At 31.5% G+C, this 24,877-nt stretch overlaps 1 protein-coding gene across 3 annotated transcripts in view; it reads right to left on the reverse strand.

The window, feature by feature from the left end:
• Window positions 1-24,877, reverse strand: part of LOC127719904 (uncharacterized) — a 154,793-nt gene that overhangs the window by 15,259 nt on the left and 114,657 nt on the right. For all 3 annotated transcript variants that reach the window (XM_052226258.1, XM_052226259.1, XM_052226257.1), the window contains 6 exons: window positions 24,483-24,581; window positions 23,900-23,994; window positions 23,367-23,514; window positions 6,125-6,242; window positions 4,760-4,961; window positions 1,039-1,105 (listed from right to left, as the gene is read on the reverse strand). In XM_052226258.1, the coding sequence (XP_052082218.1) occupies window positions 1,039-1,105; window positions 4,760-4,961; window positions 6,125-6,242; window positions 23,367-23,514; window positions 23,900-23,994; window positions 24,483-24,581 (729 nt within the window). The remainder of the gene's footprint in view (window positions 1-1,038; window positions 1,106-4,759; window positions 4,962-6,124; window positions 6,243-23,366; window positions 23,515-23,899; window positions 23,995-24,482; window positions 24,582-24,877) is intronic.

Here is a 24,877-nt window from a genome sequence, read left to right on the forward strand (position 1 = left end):
AAAGGGAGGTTATTTTAATACATATAAACCAGTCACCAAAGTTTCTTGAAAACTGCTCAAAGCATTTTTGAGTTATTGTCCGAAAACTGGAAAATCACCCCTTTTTTATGAATAAAATCCCACAACTCTGAAACGTAAAATCTAAAATTTATAAAAATCAAAAGAGAGCTTATGTCAATAGATATAAACAATTCATCAAAGTTTCATGAAAACTGCTCAAAGCATTTTTGAGTTATTGTTAGAAAACTGGAAAATCCCCTTTTTTTAATGAATAAAACCCTATAACTCGAAAGCATGAAATCTAAAATCCATAAAAATCAAATGGGAACTCACATCAATAGATATAAACAATTCACCAAAGTTTCTTGCAAATTGGTGAAAGCGTTTTTTGAGTTATTGTCCGAAACCTGGAAAATCCCCCTTTTTTTAATGAAAAAAAAACCCTTAACTTGGAAACGTAACATCTAGAATTTATGAAAATCAAAAGGGAGCTCACGTCAATAGATATAAGCAATTCACCAAAGTTTCATGCAAATTGGTTGAAGCGTTTTTGAGTTATTGTCCGGCATGTTGACGACGGACAGACAGACAGATGGGCGGACGGACAATGGTATTCCATTATACGTCCCGTAAATGGGCGTATAAAAAGGGAAGTGGACAAAGGATTATTTTGTTCTTTTTGTTTCTTTTATGTATGTAATTTTTTAACTCCATTAGCAATCAAAATTACCTGTTTCAAAAAAGAAAACTGAGCAAATCGCATAAATTCATAATCCAGATACCTATTTGAATAAATTTGTCAATGTTTTTTGCTTTTGGAAATAGTTAATCATTAAAAAAAAAAAATTAAATGACATGTGTATATTAGGTACTAAACCAACAAAATACAATATAGATTATCGGAGGTATGAATACACGAAAGCATACTTAGGCTAATTTTATAACTTTATTTGTGTTAAATGTTGATTACAATTTAGGTACATAATACATATTGTTTTCAAAGGATTACTTTTTCATGTTATTAAAAACAATATTTACCTGAGAACTTTTAAATGCTATGGTCAGAGATTCAACATCAGCAGTTTCTGGATTGTCACATATAGTCCTATGAAATACAAAAGCATAATACAATTTACACTGATAAATATGGAAGAATCAGTAGGAAAAGCAAAATTTCAAAAAAAGATAAAGGTTTATCTCTAACATAACTAACCATGCCATAACTGTGAAAAACCATGATTTAACTACAAAACTTTGGTAAACTTCAGAAATATTCAAATAGCATAATTAATTTATTATCATTTTGTTATACTGAATTTGTTTTACATAACTTTTGTGCCTTTTCATATCATAATGTCCTATACACTGAATACAAACTATTTATTAATTAAAAGTTAAGATCCATTTTGTTACATCTGGTGATCCGTTTATTTGGCAATCGCCAATGGCAGTCAGCAGGGTTTAAGAACATCTGTTGTTCGACCTGCTAGTCAAATGCGTTTTGTTAAAATATACTTTTTCACTTTTTTGGTCTTTTGGAAAATGTTGTTTGTGCTGTATTTAGACCCCTCTACCAAGAAATTTGTTTTGCATGCACACATATAATAAAATGCTCCGCTGGGGCGCAGCTTGATACGACCGCAGAGGTCGAACCCTGAACAGTTGGGGCAAGTATGGACACAACATTCAAGCTTGATACAGCACTGAATTTGGATTGTAATTAAATATTTGACACAGCATAGGTTTCTGACACAGAATGAATGTGGTCTAAGAACTTAAATTTTTTTAATTTATCTATTCAAACCATATCATTATTATTTGCTTTTATATATAAATCAGAAATAACCAATTTAAAATGGAAAATTTTAAAGAAAAAAAAGGAGACCCCCCCCCCCCCCCCCAATTTTTTGAACCCCCTTATGATTCATCACCCCCAAACTCAATCCCAGCCTTCCCTTTGTGGTATGGTACCTTGCAGTACACATACATGTGATGGACTGTGAAACTCAGATAAGGAGTTTGGGAAATTTTGGTCAGGAGATTAGGACTCAGATCAGGTGGTTTTTAATCGACATAAATTCTGTCGTAAATGTAACCGTGTGCTGTAGAAATTGTCTGTTAAAGTGTGTTTTCTTCAACTTTCCATCCGAATGTATTATGTTTATAGTACCCTTGTACTTATAAATTTTCTCTATCTTTTTAAACTTTCAACTTGTTCAATCTAACATTCTTCCTTTTTAGTATGTTCTTTAAATATTTTAGGTCATATCTTTTTTACCATTATTCATTGCAATCAGAACATTTGCTTATCTATCTGCAAGTAGATCTTTTTTTTATATCTATATGCAAGTAAATTTTTTTTTTTTTTTATCTTTATTATGCAAGTAGATTTTTAATGCATGATAAGTAACACATTCAAACTATGAACATGGGTCATAGTTATTATATAAATTTCAATTTAAGCCTTGAAAAGAAGTATAGACCCCTCAAATAATTTTCAAATTATTATTTTTTTATTTGTCCTAAGACATTTAAAATCATTTAATTACCATCCTTTTATGATTATTTGTTCAATTTATATGTTATTTATATTCTTTTAAAAATTTACATTATTTAAAGGAAAATAACTTAAAACTGGATAAATCAAGGGAAGTAACCCAACATTCATTTTAAATACAAAGTTTTATTACACAATCAGCCTGAGGTAAAAATCGTTGATTACCAGTATGTTTGACACCCAAGGTGACAAGTGAAGCCATATAATTATGCATGTTAATTGATTTACAGGTAAAATATAACTTCAGGTAATGTCAGTTACACCAGATATGTTGGGCTGAAATTTTTCATTCATGAAATATTTCATACACGGGATTCAACGGGAGGTCGGGAGGAGACCCCTGAAAACGGGATTATTGTACACCTGTTGGGAGGTTCATATGTACGAGTACAATTTCAGAGAGATCCATACACTTACACACAAGTTATTGTCCTGAAACTAGAAAAATGCTTGTTTTTTTTGCCCCTTTATGGCCCCTAATTCCTCAAATTTTTAGGGAATTACCCCCAAAATCAATCCCAGCCTACCCTTTGTAGTATGGTACCTTGCAGTACAATTTCAGAAAGATCCATACACTTGAACACAAGTAATTGTCTGGAAACTAGAAAAATGCTTATTTTTGGCCCCTTTTTGGCCCCTTTTTCCTAAACGTTGTGGGCAATTACCCCCAAAATCAATTCCAGCTTTCCCTTTCTGATATGGAACCTTGTAGTACAATTTCATAAAGATCCATACACTTGAACACAAGTTATTGTCATGAAACTAGAAAAATGCTTGTTTTTTTCCCCTTTATGGCCCCTAATTCCTAAAATTTGGAGGCAATTACCCCCAAAATCAATCCCAGCATTCCCTTTGTGATATGGAACCTTGTGGTACAATGTCAGAGAGATCCATACACTTACACACAAGTTATTGTCATGAAACTAGAAAAATGCTTGTTTTTTGCCCCTTTTTTGCCCCTAATTCCTAAAATTTGGAGGCAATTACCCCCAAAATCAATCCCAGCATTCCCTTTGTGATATGGAACCTTGTGGTACAATGTCAGAGAGATCCATACACTAACACACAAGTTATGTCTGGAAGTTACAAAAATGCTTATTTTTGACCCCTAATTCCTTTACTGTTGGTACCATAACCCCCAAAATCAATCCCCACCTTCCTTTTTTGGTATTGAACCTTATGGTAAAATTTCATAGAGATCCATTCACTTAAACTAAAGTTAGAGTGCGAAAACCAATGTGTCTTCGGACGACGACACCGGACGACAACGACGACGACGATGACGACGACGCCAACGTCATACCAATATACGACCACAAAATTTTTTTTGCGGTCGTATAAAAATTGCAGTTTTTATCCAACGCAATCATAGGTTTGAACTTTGTTTTCAATTTAGACTTGTTTTTATATATATATTTACAAGAGGGGGAAAAGCATATTGCATCAATTCTTCAGGACTTCGACATGGAATAAAATTGAGAATGGAAATGGGGAATGTGTCAAAGAGACAACAACCCGACCATAGAGCAGACAACAGCCGAAGGCCACCAATGGGTCTTCAATGCAGCGAGAAACTCCCGCACCCGGAGGCGTCTTTCAGCTGGCCCCTAAACAAATATGTATACTAGTTCAGTGATAATGGATGTCATACTAAACTCCAAATTATACACAAGAAACTAAAATTAAAAATGATACAAGACTAACAAAGGCCAGAGGCTCCTGACTTGGGACAGGCGCAAAAATGCGGTGGGGTTAAACATGTTTTTTGAGATCTCAACCCTCCCCCTATACCTCTAGTCAATGTAGAAAAAACAAACGTACAACAGTACGCACAGTAAAACTCAGTTTAAGAGAAGTCAGAGTCCGATGTCAGAATAGGAAACAAAAGAAAATAAACAAAATGACAACAATACATAAATAACAACAAGTTGGCTGTCCTCGGTAATCAAATTTTTAACAGGACAAGTAGTGGTCTATGTACATGTATGTCTAAAATAGAGGAAGACCATAAGCACAACAAATTCACAGCTCAAAGCAGGAACTGTCCTATTATAGGAAGATGACCTGAATGTTTCAACTTGCTCTACAATTCTTCACTCTGGCAATTTTTTCGGGGAAATCTTATTCTATTTAGGGCCCAAACATTTAAGTCACCCAACTTAAAGGGGGGTTAACCTATACAATTTTACTGAACTGACTTACACATTGAAACCATCTTTCCTAAGGTCCTCCATTATGTTACCAGGATGTACTAGTTTGTTTTCCTGGGCAAGATCAGGAATGTTTCGTTTAGAATAACAAAATATAACACTGATGTTAACATCTTCTCCTAAATCTTTGAGTTCAAACACACTGCGACGTAAATGTTCATCAAACTCTGTTGTCTTGTTTGGTGGCATTAGAGCTGTAAGAAACATTGGTTTAAATTATTACAAATAATTCTTTAGTCTTACAATAAGACAAATTTACTACATTGTACTATTCATCTGTTGTCAAAAACTGTTCAATATATTAAAATTCACAGAAAGACTTTATTACATCTTTATCTGTTAGTTGCTGATTCCAAAGCTATGATGAATTTCAATTAACATATATATGAATCAGTCTCTTGCAGACAACTGTAAAAAAGATTTATTTAGAAAAGGATCCTTTACACTATTCCACTGATTTGAAGTCTGGTAGCGCCAACATATACAAAAAAGATGTGGGTATATTGTTACTAAGTCATCAACCCAACAACAAAAATACCTGGAGGTCAACCCATAATCTTCCCAATAGGTAATGATATGGCATATTTCATATAACATTACATCTTCACTAGCCAATGGTTATGATCTTACCCTCTCCTCTTCACCTCTCGCAGATTAAGTCAGAATTTGTGTATACAGTGTAATGCCATCTAGTGACAGATAGAAGTCATGCCAACTCCTACTACATAAAAATTGACCTATAGCAGCACATGTACTTATTTTTTCTGAGGTGTAAAAATGAGTTTGTAAAGTGTTTACAAATTTCATGTAGCAGAAACCACATATGGAGCAAAAGCGTGTTCCACAATCTGCACATGGCAACGGTTTGTTTACATTTTTTCTATATTTACATGTGATCATCTCAGAGGCATTTTTGATTGGATGCAGCTACTTACAACTACGACCAATGGAAATCATTACCTCGTGTAACCCAAATTCTGACTTAATCTGCTAAGGGTGAAGAGAGCTGGTCGGATCATAACCACTTGCTTTTGCTAGTGAAGATGATAAAATCATGGTTTATTTCATATAACATCTCAAATCAACCCACAACCCCTTTAGCCCCATGCTTGTATGGACATCTCTGCTGGCTGATATGAAGTGTACTATGAATTCTGCCTAATAATATCCTATAAATATAACTTACATTTGAGTTCTGGCATGGAGAAAACATTGAACATTTCATCATATGTAAGAATGAAGCATTCAGTTCCACCGCTCTGTGTACTTACATTTGAGTTCTGGTATGGAGAGAACATGGAACAATTTATCACACTGTAAGAATGAAGCATTCAGTTTCACTGCTCTGTGTACTTACATTTGAGTTCTGGTATGGAGAGAACATGGAACATTTTATCACACTGTAAGAATGGAGCATTCAGTTCCACTGCTCTGTGTACTTTTGACGATGGAAACATACTGGGATCAACCATACCCTGGAATGTGTATTATTGAAATAATAATAAAATGTCATGCAAAAAAACATATATCTGTATATCATGGATAAAAATGAAAATACTGTAAATTCAGAAATTATTGCGATGTATTTATTATTGCGAAAAATTTTGAAATATTTTATATGAATTAGACAGGATTTTTCTCAATATCGCAAAAATTAAAATCACATTTTAGTCTAAAATGACAAAATTGGAATAATAAATGGACCCAATAATTTATGAATTTACAGTAACACTTTATAAATTTTGTGAATCTGAAGCACTTTTCTGGATTTACCTACTTTAGAATGCACAAAGCTGAATATTAGAAAGCCAAGGATGTATAAGAACTGTTGAACAGCTCTATGACCAAAAAAGGACCTAAAACTATTAGTCAATTCCATTTGAGGTCAACTTTGCCAGCAACCAGCAACTAAAAGAGTCATAGCATGTACAATGATAGACCATATCAAGGAATATATTTAAACTTAAAAACAGATCTCAAAAATCCATACCCCTGCTATCCTCGTTTTTATAGATACATGTATACCAAAGAATATAACAATGAACAAAATTAAGGATAAAAATTTGCCATCAGCTTTGATTTTGAAATCACAAAATATAAACTCTGCAAAAAAGACATTGTCACACTATTTTGCACAATACAGTCCGTGTAACGTAAAAGTTAACAATACGAACGATGCCCGAATCATGTACGGACGATGCCCGAACGATGTACGTACGCTTCCCGAACGGTGTACGAATGCAAACGAAACGCTGACCGAACGTTGTACGGACGCTGAACGAATGATGTACGAACGAAACCATGTACCATAAACCATACCATAAACGATAAAATAAGCACCCTTTTATCGTACATCGTATGTTTTTTGCGTACATCGTATGTTTTTGCGTACATCGTTTCATTAAGCGTATACCGTATCGTTTAGCGTACATCGTTTCGTTAAGCGTATATCGTATCGTATAGCGTACATCGTTTCTTGGCGTGCATAGTTTCGTTTAGCGTATATGTTTGTTTGTTTTTTTAAATATAAATATTAATGGCGTTCTGTTAAATCTTTTTATATAGGTGATAATAGGCGTAAAATTTAGATTGGATGCGTGTTTCAGTTTTTAATTAATAATTTAATAAATTATAATTTGATCTGACTCGATGTTGATCCAAACCTATTTACATAAAAAGTTTGAAAAATAAACACTGAATTAAATTTAAACGAATTAAAAGATACGATTATGAATTTTGTTAGCCGTAGAAATACGTACTTGGTGAATGTGTGAGTAAACTGCAGTCTGCAGGGTATTCAGTCAACATTTTTTGAAAATAGCCTAAGGTATTAACATTTTTATTAACCTAAATGAACAATTTTTTTTAGATGGAATTCGGAATTAATCTTATGTTCTTACAAAAGTATACTCGGGGTCTTAAAGGTTGACCTTTTGTCCAAAGGTTTGTTAAATATTTTTATATATTCTCTTTTATCGCATGTATTTTAAAATCGACTGAATAGCAGGGTCGAGTTCAATATCGTAGCGGCTACGTAGCGGCTATGTAGCTGCTATCAATATCTATGTAGCAGCTAGGCTAAAAGCCTCTAAATACACGTTCAATAGTCACAAATCTACGTAGCACTACGTAGCCGCTCCGATATTGAACGCTACCCAGTTTTATCTATATATCGTAACTAAACCATTTTTTTTAGATTATAGATTGTTTTTATTCATTGATCAAATCAGTCGAAAGAAACAAATATTCGAGAAATTTCAAATAAGAACAATTACTCGCTATGTGCCTCATCAACCCTAAACAAAAAATCCCTACCAATGTACATACGATTATGTATTATTTTGACTATAAATGCACTTGACTTTAAACAATCATCAACAATTGTCCGGCAAAAAACTAGACCCTCTATTCTTTAATTTTCTTATACCATTTTCCTCTCTCCTTTATTTTTCCCGTTATACTCTAATTTTATTTATTTTTTCTTTATTCTCCTACAACTATCTATTATACCTACTTTATTCGGAGCAACCCCACCCTAAATATACATATGATACATGTACACACATTCTATAGTTCATCGCTTGTGCCGTGATACACATGTTTGCATAACAAAGGATGTCCTTGTTCATATTTATAACATTTTCAATGTCCTTCTAATAATACATCTAACAGTTGCCACGGACATTAAACAGATAACTATAAATTCATCCGTCATATTCTCGGTTTTGTTATAATGTGTATATCAAACAACATGATAAAACAATAATTATTGCAGATTTTCACTGCAGAAATAATGGGGAAAATTGTAAACAAAACCACCCAATCACATCCCTACGCCACAAAGTCTAGCCTTTTCACATGTAAATAAATTATTTTCATAAATCTATTTCAAAATAATTTTAAACAATATTAAATCAAACGGTCATTATTCTTATTTGCCAAAAAAAAAAAAAAAAATAACACAAAACAGTTATTTTCATTTCTTATTTTAAACAGATCGATTGTTTTCAATGGTCGGTGCCTGACAACATCTATAAAATCGATCACCATGTAGGCCAGTAAGAAAGCTACATAGAACAGGAAAACAACAATGTCCTAGAAATATTTCCAGGCCATATTTTCCAATTTCTGTTGTAATGTGGTTTAATGCAAAAAGGTTAACTCCTGAATACTGATTTGTATCCATCAAGCATTTGGGGTTAATAACAAATCTATGGTAGTCACTTTTTCTTTACTCGCAAAGTATTCGACTAAATCATGTTTTATTTATGAAAATTGATCAATGTTGACGAATGTTAAATATTGATCCCTAGATTTTCAATTGTTTAGTTGTTAGGTTACTGTCTGATCTCGCAAACCTGACATTTTATGGTCATTATTTTTTGCATCCAATTGCACCAATTTATTAAAAGGATATTATCGCGACACCGTACGAGAGTCGTGACTTTACATAAACTACTAGTATTTTTTTTTCTATAACGAAATACGAAACCACTTTTCGCAATTCGCTTTGGGGTAATTGTGCTTCTCTTTTGACAAAATATGGCCTTGTCTCAAAAACAAAAAGTATAATATAATATAGAGTAATATATAAAACTGTACCTGAGTGAAGAGTTGGGAAGTAGGAATTCCGAATTTTAATTGAATGTTCTAAATCGTTGTGTATTTCTGATATATGATTGTACAGACTCAAAAATTTCTTTGTTTTGATGAACTGAAAGGTCAACGTCACCAGCCAATAGAAGCAACATGGATATAGTAGATCTTTCTGATTTTGAAAACAATATTTCTCTTGCTTTGTTGATAAAAGGGCACTTTAAAAAATAGTGAATACTATCCTCAATAGGATGGCCACAGCTGCATGCGGAATTGGGTTTAACATTAATAAGGTTTAAATCTGCTTTTGAAGAACTGCACAATATTTCTAAACAGTGTATCAATGATATTAAGATTTCTATCACCACAACTAAATTAGGAAGTGCGTACTGCGAATAAATTATTATACTCAGTTTACTATTGTCTACAGCAATTTATCACATATAATACCACGTTAACAATTAGGGTGACGGTGTTTGACAGTCTGAAGGAGACAGCATCAAGGATTTAATAAGGCAAAACTTTTGTTGTACTCAATCTTACTAAAGTTTTCTGTATTATATTTAATAGATATATATCAGAGATACGATAATGTGGTTTTCTTTTTTATATCACACCTGATCATCTATGATGGGATAATGTCTAATGATATCATTTAACCAGAGACTGAATAACGTAGAAATGACAAATTAAAGGTCACTGTACGGCCTTCAACAGTGAGCAAAATCCATACAGCATACTAAGATATATAAGGCTCCGAAATGACAAATTTAAAATAAACTCAACACTGTTCAAACATCACCGCACGTCAAATTTTGAACAACAGAAAAACCTGATTGGACATTCGTGACAATTTGTCACGCCTTCATGAATTGGCGTACGTCCTATCAAATACCTTCAGAAAGCTTCCATTGAAATTATTTTACACACAAGTAACTGTGACAGTGTATTTTATTTTTCTTAATAAATAAAAAAAAATGTATTTTGCGTTTAAAGTGCAATGAAGCCACGGATTCGTAATCTTCAAAAATAGTTCAGAAACGGTTGAAATAAAACAATTATGGCCAGTGCACGTTTATAAAACGGGCTATATTAGGAAATTTTGATAAACTATTAGTACTTGTGTTCTGTGTATAGAATGTTAGAGGTCAATACGACTTTTAATCAGTTGGATTTTCAATTTTGATAAAAGATGTGTTTTCTTCTTTTCTTTAAATTTATATCATGATTCTTTCCATTATTTTCTGAATATTTTTTAAGATGAATAATCTAAAATTTGTATACCAAACATTTAAAATATTACTTTGCGTTTATAAATAGCATTGAAAGTACAACATCTTATAAACGATAAACATTGACAGAGGTAAATGAGCCACTCTTTCTCATGTTGAGATGGAATATGTTCGTTATTTGATTTAATGAGTTTAACAATCGAAACCCCTGAATTATCGTCTCATGACAAGCACGAAAAATGGCGAAACTGGACTTCCAACAGCGGACAATGATTTCTAATTATACAATATTCTTTCAATGGTTTTTTTAAATGCAATGTAGAACTTATCAATTAAGACATTTCTTATCCCTTTTGAAATTACTTAATCGAATATAAAATCATATGCACGAAGAAGTTTGAAATTTGAAAAAAAAAGGCATGACAGGAGTTTAGAGGGGAAAAAGGGCAGGATGGGCATCTTGCCAAAAAGAAAAAGGCATGATGACTTATGTAAAACAAGTCAGGATAAATTAATAACTAAGAAAGGCAGGAAAGAATAGAACGAATAGAGTGTAAAATAAAAAAGCAGGACTACATTTACATTGAGTTTACATTTAAAGAAAAATGCAGGACATCATGTTTCCATCCTATTACGCGTCATTGATGATCTGATCACTACAACAGTTTAACAAAATATTCGTTCCCGTGAAAACTAAAATTTGTTTAACTTTCAAATCATTCATCGAGGTCTCTTCTCAGGATATAACGGCCATCTGTATGTTGGCTTTAAAGTCGACAAGATAACAGGTCAGTTTATTCAAGTGGATTTAAGATTTTTTGCAATTCTAAAGTGCAATGGATAAATCAATCTCATCTTTGATGTGCCACATGGGCATCCCTATAAATTAGACAATCCACTCGTGACCCATGGCATTAGGTATTTTATGCATTTCATTGGATATTTTCTATCACAAATCAGGTCAGCTAATAACCTATATTATTTACGTATCTGAAGACGAATTTGTATAAAACGTTGTGTTTGATTTCAATTTCTGAAAATTAAACTAAACTTTTTCGAACGTCGGGTTGTGGCTTTATTATTTGTGTGAATTCGGGATTTACACGTATTAAACTAACTCTGGAATATATGACCAAACTTTTAGCCAGATTCGGGGGGGGGGGGGGGGGATGCTTCAGCAAACACTGTTGAGAAAAACAAATAAAAATAATCATTCTGTATCATAATTTTAATTTGTTAAATATTTGCAACTCTTCAAAAATTTCAAAACCAACTATTTTTTTTTGTATTTCTTCATGTTGCATAACTTTAAAAAATGGGGATGTACACGACTCCCCAAATTTAATCTAAAATTCAACTACGTTTCTCAGCACTTTTAATATTGAAACAATACGAAATATCACTAATTTTTTTTAATCAAATTCGCCTGAATACTGGGAGCTATCTGAAGTCAGTTCATAGGATCTCAGTTTTAATAAAGGCGTGGCAATCCATCACTTTTATCCAATCAACTGTCTTTAATATTAAAGATTGGCGTGCAATTGTGTCTGTATCAAGTTAGATAAATATAAATCATATTTCTGGACGTACATATGTCGGGGTTTAGGCTACTTCATTCGATAGTAGTAGTTGAAAAAAAAGGATTTTCTGGTTATATCTATTTATAACTGAAATAAAAGTGGCATTAAATCGTAGAGGCAGTCCCTTTTTGTGTGAAGAATAGAACATATTGAGCTTTCTTCATTTTCTTCTGTCCACTAGCAAATGTCGGCCTGTACCACTGAAAATATATAACTTTCGGACTAGCAAACACGGGCAACCCAGTTACTAATCTTCCTGCTTCCAACTAAACGTCATGTTCTAGATTGTTGGAATCTTGTTGAGTACAACCATCCCATAACTCACGTGCATATTCCATAATTGGTCTTATAGGTGTTAAGTTTATACGAATCAGATAATTTCGAGTCAATACACATTTCAATTCTTTTTAGAAATTTAATATTGTGCTTGCACAATTTAAAACGTGTTCTATATGTGTATAGAATTAACCATTGGAATCAAAAGTAATCCCTAAGTCCTTATGACAGGAGACAATTCTACTACTTGATTTTGAAGTTCTATTTTAATATCATCTGGGGAAGAATTATAGAAGAATAGCATAGTAATTGTCTTGTTAGGATTAAAATCAATAAGCCAATCTTTAGACCATGCTGAAATTTGTTCTAAATCGCTATTAAAGACATTCTCTATTGTGTAAGGACTATAATACTTAAATTAGAAAGTGATGTTTCATCAGCAAACAATCGAGTTTGACTTATCAAATTACCAGCTATGTCATTTACATGAATAAGGAATAGTAGGGAACCTTATACAAAGCCTTGTGGAACTCTTGCATTTGTATTCTGAAAAGGCGAATATGAACTTGAAACAAAAACGCTTTCTTGTATATTTGAAATATAACTAATTAAGTGATTAAATACATTTTTAGATACCTTTTTTTCAAATACTTTTCCCACTGCTGATAATAATGAGATTGGTCTATATTTGGAAATCAGTGATTTGTCTCCGGTTTGAAAATATATATATGCTGAAAGTCAACACATTTTAAAGATGTTTTGAAAATAAAATGGTTAAATGCATTTTTTTTACATAAAGCACAAATAAATTTGCATACATTGTCAGATCAAAATATCTTAAAAGCCCCAGTTCAGAGATACCGTATATATTCGACTGAATATACCAAATCGATAATTTTACATTCGTACTTATTACGTAATAACATCTGTGTCCAGGTAAAAAGAACCAACAGATGGTGTACATTCTAATGTGTTTATCACCTTCCATTATACATCTGACGATGACATTTAGCTTTAAGGGCCATTTTATTTTCGCATCGAAAAACAAAAAGTTCAAAATTTTGGTTCATTCCTCCTATTCCCACTTTTAATAAATCTGATAAGAAAAGTTAAAATTTCATGTGGGAATAGGAGGAAAACTTGTGCAAACAAAGGATTATACTGTATAAACATTGTTTAATTATAACTTTAAATTGACCAGTGTTATTTTGGCTAGGTAATAGGTAATATGTGTGTGTGTATGAATTCTGTGTTTTTAATTTAGATAAATATGAAAAAAAAATAGAAACAAATATAGTTTATTGGCGTGTCACCATTTATATACTGTAACACATTTATAATATTTACATATATTATCATAAAAACATAATCTTAAAAGAATTATGAGAAGAAAAGAATTGAAAACTTTACAGTCTAAAAACAGAGACATATAATACAAGAGATTCGCAACTCTAGTAGAGTCTATATAACAGCCAATGAAATGACGTGGCCACCGGAAGGCCGATTAATCCGATGGATTTATGGGTAATAACCCGTATTGTTGAGTAAAAGGTTCTACGCCTCACGATTTTTCTAATGGATAATGCCGATACCTTTCACAGCTAAAGAATGCAAGTATATTTAAAAGTTACAAAAAACTAATTCTAATAATTTGTTATTGATAAAATGTGTTCTAATGATGAGATTAATCAAATACAAACAAAGTTAAAACTCGGCCCATTTTACTTCACCTATTGCCGTAGAAACCATTTGATCTCCCAATTTTTTTTCTTAAAACTTGAAGATATGCTAATAAATATATAATTTTATGGGCCAATAGTACTCCCAAATGTTGTTTCGTGAAAATAAGACTATTTTCGTAAAATTTGATCCAACAATGTGGCGATTTTTTCTGATTGATACCCGAATTTTTTTTATTAAACTGGCTAAATATTGTAATTGTTAATGGACAAATTTCCTTAAATCAGTCCTTCTTTTTTGTGCACTATGAAATTTATAGCCTGCATTTTGTTAGACATTTTATTCATTTTTCATTCTGTTGATAGCAAAGTTGTTTATTTTCTCCTATTCTGAAGTCATTGTTTTTTTCTTCTTTTTAGGGTGCCAAAGATGAACGAATGCAGTAAATTTACAAAAGGAGTAAAATTTTCCTAGTAAAGGAAACCTTCTGCTGGTCGTAATATTATGAATGAGCTTCATATGCATCTGTTGTCGTTTCAGACTACGCTTCTCGTTCAAAACATGAACCTAATTCATTTTAAAATTAAAATCGTATTGAGGACATTTCAATGGTGACTGCAAAAGATATATATATATTTGATAATAAAAGATTTTATTTACACCAAGGATTTGTATATGTATACACATAAACAATCTTACTTTTAAATTGCCATCTCTTTACCCCAGAATAAAAAGACAAAAACCGCTACAAATGATTAAAAGACAAAAACCACTACAAATGATTGTCTCGTGGAAACAAGGTTATAAAATACTTTTTAAATAGTGTCTTCCGTGTTGCTTTGATGTATGACCTGTGTTTTTTTATAGATTTTGTGTTGCTTCGAGGACACACATATCCATCTATGTATGCAGTATTGTCAATTGTTTTTGTTGGTGGGTCTCTCGAATATGTTTTCGTCCTTTTCACTATCAACAAAGAGTTCGTTATCAGTTTAAATTTATTCAACTAGGAGTATATCTAAGTCGTAACTATTAAGATTGTCATCCCACGAAATTAAGATTGTCATCCCACGAAATAAAATCGGAATTTTCCATATTGCGTGCACATGAATGAAGCTTTATTCAAATGAGAAATTAATTGTAATTTTCTTAAATATTAATTCTCAATACACACTTCGAACATGAAGAAATCATAAATTTACCGACAATCATTTAAAAAAACAACTCAATGCAAGCCTATATGATAAAACTGTCAAACAACACTTAGAAATCAAACATTTACCGACAATCCTACAGAAAAAAACTCAATGAAAGCCCAATAAATGAGGAATATAAAAATAAATAAAATTTAATAATTTATAAATATCAAGAATAAAAAACAAAGCCTATCATGATTAACAATTAATTAACAAATAAATTAAGTTTTTTTCCATATTAATTAATTATACATTTTGTGACTTGTATTTTTGGAAAGAGTGCGGACACCTGTGGTGTGACAACTTCTTGTTTACAGGGTGTCAATTAAAACTCATTATTTATAACATGTTCGTGATTTACCTGGTCATCGAATAATTCAAACCTAATATACATACTTGTATTATATGTCTCTGCTAAAAATTATCGAAATAAAAAATGTCTCCTTCTGTATATATCGTAAATATGTTCAATATCTCATATTCACTGATCATGTGTTCATAAAGTTCGTTCCTCAAATCACAATAAAGCGGACATTCAAGTAGTATATGTCCCTCAGTTTCCATCTTACTATCACATATAAAGCAAGTCCGTTCATGCATTGGCAAATGTATATTGAGCAGGAGATAACAGTGTTTTTAAATAGTTCACTATTAATTTCGGATTTGAATGCTCTATATATGTCCTTAATTTGATACCACCACTACGTCTTGCAGAAACTGGATGGAGATCATCCGACCATTTATTTTAAAATCGGTTAAGGAGTTTATATTCATTTTTAGCTAACACTGTAGTTTTAAGAATGTTCCTGTCATTATACCAGTCACTAATATTACACGATTCAAACTAATATTTGAATTTGTACATGCTTTATAACGTCTAAAACTATTATGCGCTCAATGTTCATATACCTTTAACAATTCCAATGATTTATAATGTGTACGATTCTTTTGAGCACTGACAATTAGGTTGTTGTCGTCTGTTAGCAAAAATGTGCAACCTTTGGTAGCACGTGCCCAAATACCCACATTGTTGATTTCATCAACGTTTTTATCAAACTGGTACTAGGTTCGTTTTGCGTTTGTTGTATATGGAAATCTTGCAAGATGGAAAAGTTTGTTTTAAAATTATCTATCATCTATTTATTTGTTTGGATGACATTTTTTTAGGTTTACAAATTCAATGATTTTTCAATCTTATATTACTTCTGTTTATCTGACTTATCCTTTGATGAAGAAAAAGCATCTTACAAATGATTTTTCTTTTAAATAATATACTGAAAGTGTAAGAAATATGTTTTCTTTCAAAAATACAGGTAAATTTTAGGTGAATTTTATCCTTTGATGAAGAAAAAACATTTAACAAATGATTTTTATGCCCCATTTATGGACATTATGTTTTCTGGTCTGTGCGTCCGTTCGTCCGTCCGTCCGTTCGTCTGTCCCGCTTCAGGTTAAAGTTTTTTGTCCAGGTTAAAGTTTTTGGTCGAGGTAGTTTTTGATGAAGTTGAAGTCCAATCAACTTGAAACTTAGTACACATGTTTCCTATGATATGATCTTTCTAATTTTAATGCCAAATTAGAGATTTTTTCCCATTTTCACGGTCCACTGAACATAGAAAATGATAGTGCAGATGGGGCATCCGTGTTACTTTGGACACATTCTTGTTCTTTTAAATAATATACTGAAAGTGTAAGAAATATGTTTTCTTTCAAAAATACAGGTAAAGCTTAGGTGCATTTTTTATTAACCTTGATTGTTATAAAAACAAATTAGTTATCAAAACATCTATAATCTTCTTTGCATGTGGGAATAGGAGGAATAGTGATTTTTAAAAAGTGGGAATAAGAGGAAGACACCATTAAGAAAAGGGACAGAAAAGTATTAAACAGAAACAGCCGTTTTTTTAAACCATATTTTCAAATTCACTGCATGATTTAAACAGCTTAAAAGTGTTTCATTTATTTTATCTTTGTACGTATACGAAAATTTTATAGCAAGTTAAAATTCAATGTTCATGACTAACGAGTTTTAGATTTTTTGTGAAATTGATCGATGCGCGGCTTTTTACAAATACCGAAAAAAAGAATATGGCGTAAACGTCAATTAATGGAAAAGCAACCCAACGAGAAAAATAAAATTTAAGAGGCAGCTATAAATAGTTTTGAGTTGGAGAAATCATTTATATATACCATATGATTCTATTTAGGTTCGATTTACGAATAAGTCAATCAGAAAAAAATAAGTAATTGTACCTAGGTGCATTTAATAAAGCACCTTTTGAACTTATTATTATCATTTTTTTTTTTAATTGTAATTTTATGTTTATGTATATTTAATGTTACCCGATATGGAGTTCTTTTAAAAGATAAAATTCACTTGAATGGGTATTTCTGGTGTATACAATGTATACATGTATCACACGTACTATCTACATGTACAATATACGGAAATAACACGGCCGTGTATTGTAAAGTTACTGAAGGAAGATTTATGTCAAATGCATATCCCCGGGCGAAGAATTTACTGGTTTGTCAGAACGGTTAAGTGTAATTTGTACCAAATACCATCATATTGAAAAGGTTTGAATCTCGCCCATCTCTTCTTTTCTTATAATATGAATTGCACTAATAAATGGAACTTAATTGTGCCATATTTACCTCTAAATGAATAATCTATTTACACGTAACATTAGAATACCCAATTCAAAGGATGTCTGATTTTTTTTTAAAAGATGTGGTCTGATAGAGAGCCCGAAACCTGTCGTGGTTGTGAAGATTATAAATTCCGCCAGGCTTTTATAGAAAAAGGAGAAATTAGATGGAAACATAATGCGCGCTGTTAAATCATACTTTGCAAGGCTGTTTACAGATGACTCGTGCACAGTCATTTTAAATTATGAATAAGATCACATACATGCATCAGAGACATATAATACTAGCCCATAAATACATGTAGGAGGAGGGAATCCATCAAAACGGTGTGCAGAAATCCCGCAAAGGACTTCTTAGTGCACTCAGACCAACGTGTTTGGACTAAGGACACTAAAACGGTGTTTTAAGATCACAAAGAATATGGATATAACGTTTGGTGTCAATAGATTTTATTATTTTGAAGTTAAATGACTTTGTAATCAGCACGTGCCACTGGTACAAATCAGGCCAGGATAGTTTAAGAAAAGTTTTTAAAAAAATTAAAACTTTTAACCACAGAGTGAAACTAATGTTAGCTGTCAGATAAACTAAGTCCATTTATAAATAAAATACGATTTATTCTACAAAATTTACTTCTGGATACTATCTTGTGATCATAAACAAGCTTTTATCCAAGTTTGGTAGAAATTTGGGATATTTTAAGAAAGTTATGTAAATTTCAAAAACTTTAACCACAGAATGAATGTAATGTTAACTGAGAGAAAAGCTAGGTCCATTATACATGTAAGTAAAACACAGATAATCAGGATTTTTTTCTTCCAAAATTTACTTCTGGATACTATCTTATGATCATAAACATTCTTCTGTTGGTAGAAATCATGGATAGTTTAAGAAAGTAATTAAAATTTCAAAAACTTTAACCACAGAGTGAATATGTGGATTTTGCTAGCCGACGCCGATCACTATGTTCCGCTTTTGCGACAAAAGTCGCAGACTCGACAAAAATGTAATAAGCTGTTATACTTTGAACATGTGTATCTAATGTGCTGGTAAACAAGTTTATACATTCTAAAATATTTTTTTGATAAAGAAATACTAGAGAACTATGAAAAAAGTGAAGTTTACAAACAAGCGAGAGAAATTAAAAGGAAAAAAAAAAAAAAAAAATAGTAGAACATACATTATTACATTGAACTAAAAAAAATTATAACAGACAGAAAAACAAAAGAATTACGACAGTAACAAACAGACGAAAAAAATCAGAGAAAATTGAAATATCATAAACATGTTAAATACAAGCGGATTGGATTCAAAACGGGTCAAGGTTGAACGAACATGAATTTCTATCGATTACACAGGTGACAATCAACGGGGGGTGGTGACGCGTGTCGATAAAACATAAAATTACTTTTTTAATTACTAAAGATATGATTATAAAATTTGAAATTATGTACTTTTAGAAAGTCTCCTTCTATATGCCCTGTTTTTTTGTGTCAATTCTATCATTCCATCAGGTCCTTAGTGCAATATTTTGTTCTTATTGCACTAAGGAGGCCCTTTGCGGTATTTCTACTTGTTCGTATAAATACCGCAAAGGACCTCCTCAGTGCACTAAGAACAACAATTTGCAAATAAGTCTATAACATTTGCGCAATTAAATGCTTGTTTTATTGGCGCAAATGAATGCTGCATTTTTTTTATATAAAGTGATGCAAAAAAAAAAAAAAAGAATTGGCGTAATTAAGTTGCGGCGGAAATTAATTCTTTTTCAGCGAAATTGGATATCGGCCTTCAAAACAACGTGTGTACACTAACAAATCAGTATTCATCTTTTACGCTGTCTAGCCTGAGAATAAAAGTTTTGGCAATTTGTGTAGGATTTTAATTTTAGAATGTAATGAACAAGTAAGAAGATCGTTAAAAACCTTAAGCGAATCGGAAAATGAGCTATGCACGATTAAAGGAAATAGTTTGGTGCGTCGATATGAAATTTCATAGAGGCATGTGATATTTGTAAAATTTTAAGTCTTTCAATAACAACCATTTGTAGAACTGATTATTTCGATCCTTCAAATATGCGTAAAAAAATCATATTATTTAGTCTCTTTCATATATACAATTGCAGTATGTTTATAAATACTGTAGATTTGTATTTGATCATCGATTGCATGCATAACGTCCAGTGACAAATATTTCATGTATTCGCACAAAGAACAAATCAACAACTTTTAGAATACAATTGATTGGTTATTTAAGGTAAATGATTTGCGTTAAAACTTGTGAAACTTGGTCAGAAGCTTACCTCTAAAACAAAGAAATATAAAAAACGGTAGATTTATTTTTTTTAATTCTGTATTTTACGCATACATGGACTTAAGCACTTTTTACTGTCAAAATAACAATTTTAACACCGACAGCAGGAATCACAAGCGACGCTGGTACCATAGAAGTCTTCAACGAATTTATATATATCCGATATAACTTGGCCAGAAGCTTACCTCTAAAACAAAGAAATATAAAAAACGGTAGATTTATTTTTTTTAATTCTGTATTTTACGCATACATGGACTTAAGCACTTTTTACAGTCAAAATAACAATTTTAATACCGACAGCAGGAATCACAAGCGACGCTGGTACCATAGAAGTCTTCAACGAATTTATATATATCCCTGGCAATTTTCGGTTTATATCAGACTCTGACATTGAGGGGAACAAATACCATGGATGTCTCGTCTTTTTTTTTTTAAATACATTTAGATATAAAACGTGTATCTCATATAAAGCCTCATTTATAGAACATTATATATATAATTTACCGTTTCAAGGAAATATTTGGTGGAGGAGAGAGAGAGAGAGAAAGAGAGAGACTTATTTCGCGGTATTTGGTCTCATGTTACAGTGTATTCATGTCAAAATGTGATGGAAGGAAATATTTCCCCCTTCGTTTTATATAGCAGGGTATTCCATAATGATTTAAGTTGCAGATTTTTTTTTCTATCGGTAAGAAATGGTATACAGTTTGAAATCTACATTAAGTTATAGTACATTTAAAGTAAGTTTATTGCATTGCTAAACGCATGAAACAAAATATATAATAAAATATATATATAATTAACAAGTGAAATGTTTCCAATCCAATCTTTCAAATCTAATATAGTCCAAAGGATATAAATAAAAGGTGTTCTTACGGCTGGCGGTAAAAAAACTAAACTTGCCAAAGTGGGGGCATCCGTTTGGTTGTTTGGTATATATATACAGTACGCAACCAACTTTCAATAAATCCAAACTAATAAAAGTTTTTTCTTAATCCCGCATCTTTTTTATATTAAATTATTTTAACTCAAAATCAAATTGTCTATTGGACGCAACCATCAAACATGTACCAGTATAAATCAAATTTATTATTGGGAAAAAATTAACATGTTATCAACATATATATATACTGCAGCAGCTGTGCTATTTGTGCAGTCAAATTGTATTGACCATATAATTATTTGTGAAGTACAGTCTCTGCCCGTATATCACCTTGTTTATGACGTTGACAATACATTTCTGTAGAGTTTTATTTATGACGTTATTAAAAGTACAGTTTCGACAAATGTTTAAGTCGTCCGCTCCAAATTAAAAAATGATGGTTTTTACCCTAAATATTTCAATTGGAACAGTTATAGGTCCTTATAGGAGTTGCAGTATAAAAAGAATAACCATACATTGTCTCAATTTATAAATTTTATTTGTACTTGGCTCAAAACAGGATAGAAATGCTCGTCAAAGCTTTTTTTCTACCTGTTTCTAAGTCTTGTACAAATAAAATAATAAAATTTATATTTAGAGGCAATGTATTGTTATTCTATATATCACAATTACATAGAGAGAAAAAAAAACAGGAATCAACCAATTCCTGAAACTACTATCACACATGAATATATAGGAAAAGGGGCCATTTTTGGACCGATGAATTTAAACATCTTAAAAGTAGTACAAATCTATCAAATAATATCACTCAGAAGTCCAAAAGCGATAAATCTGTCATACAATTGTTATGATATTGTAACTATCATATTTATTTAGTTGGCCTAATTTGTTTTGTGTGGCCTGATAGTTGTTTACAAAATAATCTTATAACTGTGCAGTTTAGAAATCATTGGAACAATCATAGATACTGATGGAATGATTGGAACTTTCTATTTGACTTACATAATGATTCCAGAATGATCATAATAAAAGATGCGTTATTCAAACTTCTTATATTGTTCTAGAAATTTCCGTTCTACAGTTTTCTAGGAATTTCCTTTCTACAGTGTTCTACAGATTTCCGTGACAACTATATATATACAGACACTAAAGTTAAACTTTCAGGCATAGACATCGATAGACATTAATATTCTCAGCAGTTGGATTGACACTTTTATATTTTCGAACAACATCATACTAGATTGTGACCTATTGGACGTAATATTCTGTTTGAATTCCCGAGAAGAATTCCGGATAAAGAAAAGACAAAAGATCGGACATATATTTTGACAGTTAAGTTGACATTTCCATTTGTGTAATACTTCTTGTAAACTTGTGTATAATAAATCTTGTTAAATTTTATTATTGATTTGTGTCTTTTGTTGGCTACAATTTAAAGGTGATTTCTGGCCGCAACACAATATTCTTTATTGTTTCATACATTTTTGCTTTAGGTCCTTAAACATCTTGCATTTAAGGAAATACTGCAAGAACTGCAAATTAAACCTCATTTTGAGATGCTGTCTTCAAACTTGCTTCAAAAGATGTTTTGCTATTTGACATCTTATACAAAGATGTCTATGTGAGTAAAATATCTTTTTGTGCAGGGGTGTTCTTAATATTCAATTTGACAAAAAACTACATGTTAATAGTCCATTTTCCAATTACCGATTTCATTCTGTTATTACACACTTTTTAAACAAATTTCTTCCCTTTGTCAATCGTAGACTGGTTCTATACCAGAAAAAACTGGCTTTTGCCCTTGCAAAGCATGATATGTTGAAAGTGATATATATTGGTGTTTTGACAAGTTTTTAGTGAAAAATAACTTCTGGTATCAAAAGTATTTAGCTTAATAGCAACAAATTAAATGTAATTAAAAGATTTGAAAAACTTAAAGGTTACACACATTTAGCTAGCTCAATCTAGCTCTCTATTGTCAATTAAAATTTATGTCCCTCCAAAGGGAGACAACTAAAAATGGGATCTCTAATTACAGGGTCAATTATCGGAATTGGCTAACAGACTTTTGTAAATTTATGACTATTTCAACAATTTTATGATTATATCACATCTTGGGTTAAATGTCAATATCATGAATCTATTTTTAATGGAAGATAAGTAAGTAATGTATATCAATTAAATAGAGTACCAGATTTTGACATTCTATACAGGGAATCATCAGATCATAGTAAACTCCTGAATAAGACTCTGCTATCAGTGTGGAAATGACTTCATCCACTAGAAACAGAATGTTCTCTGGTCTATAACCCTGGGCTTTAACTTCTAGAATTGTTTGTCTGAAATTAAAAGAAAAATTTCATAATACCGGTTCTAATTCTAAGCCTCTTTTATAAGTGCTGCATGTTAGAACTTTAGAAATACTTTGTTTGTATAACTTTCTTTCCAAAAGACAAACAAAAATTAATTAAATAAATCACAAACATTTGCCGAAATTTATAGCTAAATATTACATATCCTCTAAACAATTTTATAATTATGAAAAAATCATAATTTTGTTCTGAATTTTCTATTTTGGAAAAGGCTCTATGATACTAATAATATATTTTACTTTCAACAAGAAATAAATAGATCTATTGAATAAAAAAAGTATTGTGTTTTCATCTTAGGTCTTCCACTTGTTCTAAAAATTCCCTTATTTAAACATATTAACAGAAATATTACCCTTTCTGTCTGATAACAGCTATATGATCGTTCTTTTTCAGAAACATCCCCTTCTTCCATAATTGTCCACTCTCTGCAAACTGATGAAGTCTTACCTAAAAAGAGTGTTTAAGTTTTGTGTAATTCTGTGTAAGGTAGAGGGTGATAAGGGATTCAAACAGAAATTGAATAAGAGATTTTCGATACAGACAAGACAAACATATTTAAATTCAGACAATTTACTCAAGAACATTTTGGTAAGGACATAAAACTAGAGGCTCCAAGAAGACTGTATTGTATCCCTTACTTTGTATTAAATTGATACAATGCTGAATAATGTACAACAGACGACTGATGCGATGAGAAAAGCTCACATGAGCCAAGTGAGCTTAAGATGAATTGTTTCAAAAAACTTAAAATTAATGCATTTATTGAACTTTTAATATAAATCTTAACATGTTCACATTTCACACCATATAGCTAGCTCTTGTACATGATCTTTATAATAGAAACAGAATGGTTGGCCCCTTTTTTGTTTGCTTTGTTTACATTTATGGATTACAAAGCTTTTTATTTGGTTGCATTTTACAGAAAATCTATTTACCTGTGCTCTATTAAAAAGTCCAGCTGGTAGATATTTGAAGTTATATATGGCCTTTGTCTCTCTTATATCTGAATCTTCTTCTATGGCAGGCCAAGGAACCTGAAATAAAAAAATTAAAAATACTGAGCACAATTATATCAATTAATACCACCTAACATTTTGTTAATTAAAAACTTATCAAACTTGATATAAGCATGGAAGTATTATAATACTTCCATGATATAAGTAAGTAAGTAAAACTTTATTTTGAATAGGCATAGTGACAAACTATTGAAGCAAGCCCTCATGAGATTTTCATCAAATATAAAAACATATGCAATTACATATAAAACAAAGTATGCAGCATGCAAATAAATAGTTATAAAAACAGCCGTGTTAACTGCTTACACTAAAAG

The sequence above is a fragment of the Mytilus californianus genome, unplaced genomic scaffold (assembly GCF_021869535.1).
Source record: "Mytilus californianus isolate M0D057914Y unplaced genomic scaffold, xbMytCali1.0.p SCAF_11, whole genome shotgun sequence".
NCBI lineage: Eukaryota > Metazoa > Mollusca > Bivalvia > Mytilida > Mytilidae > Mytilus > Mytilus californianus.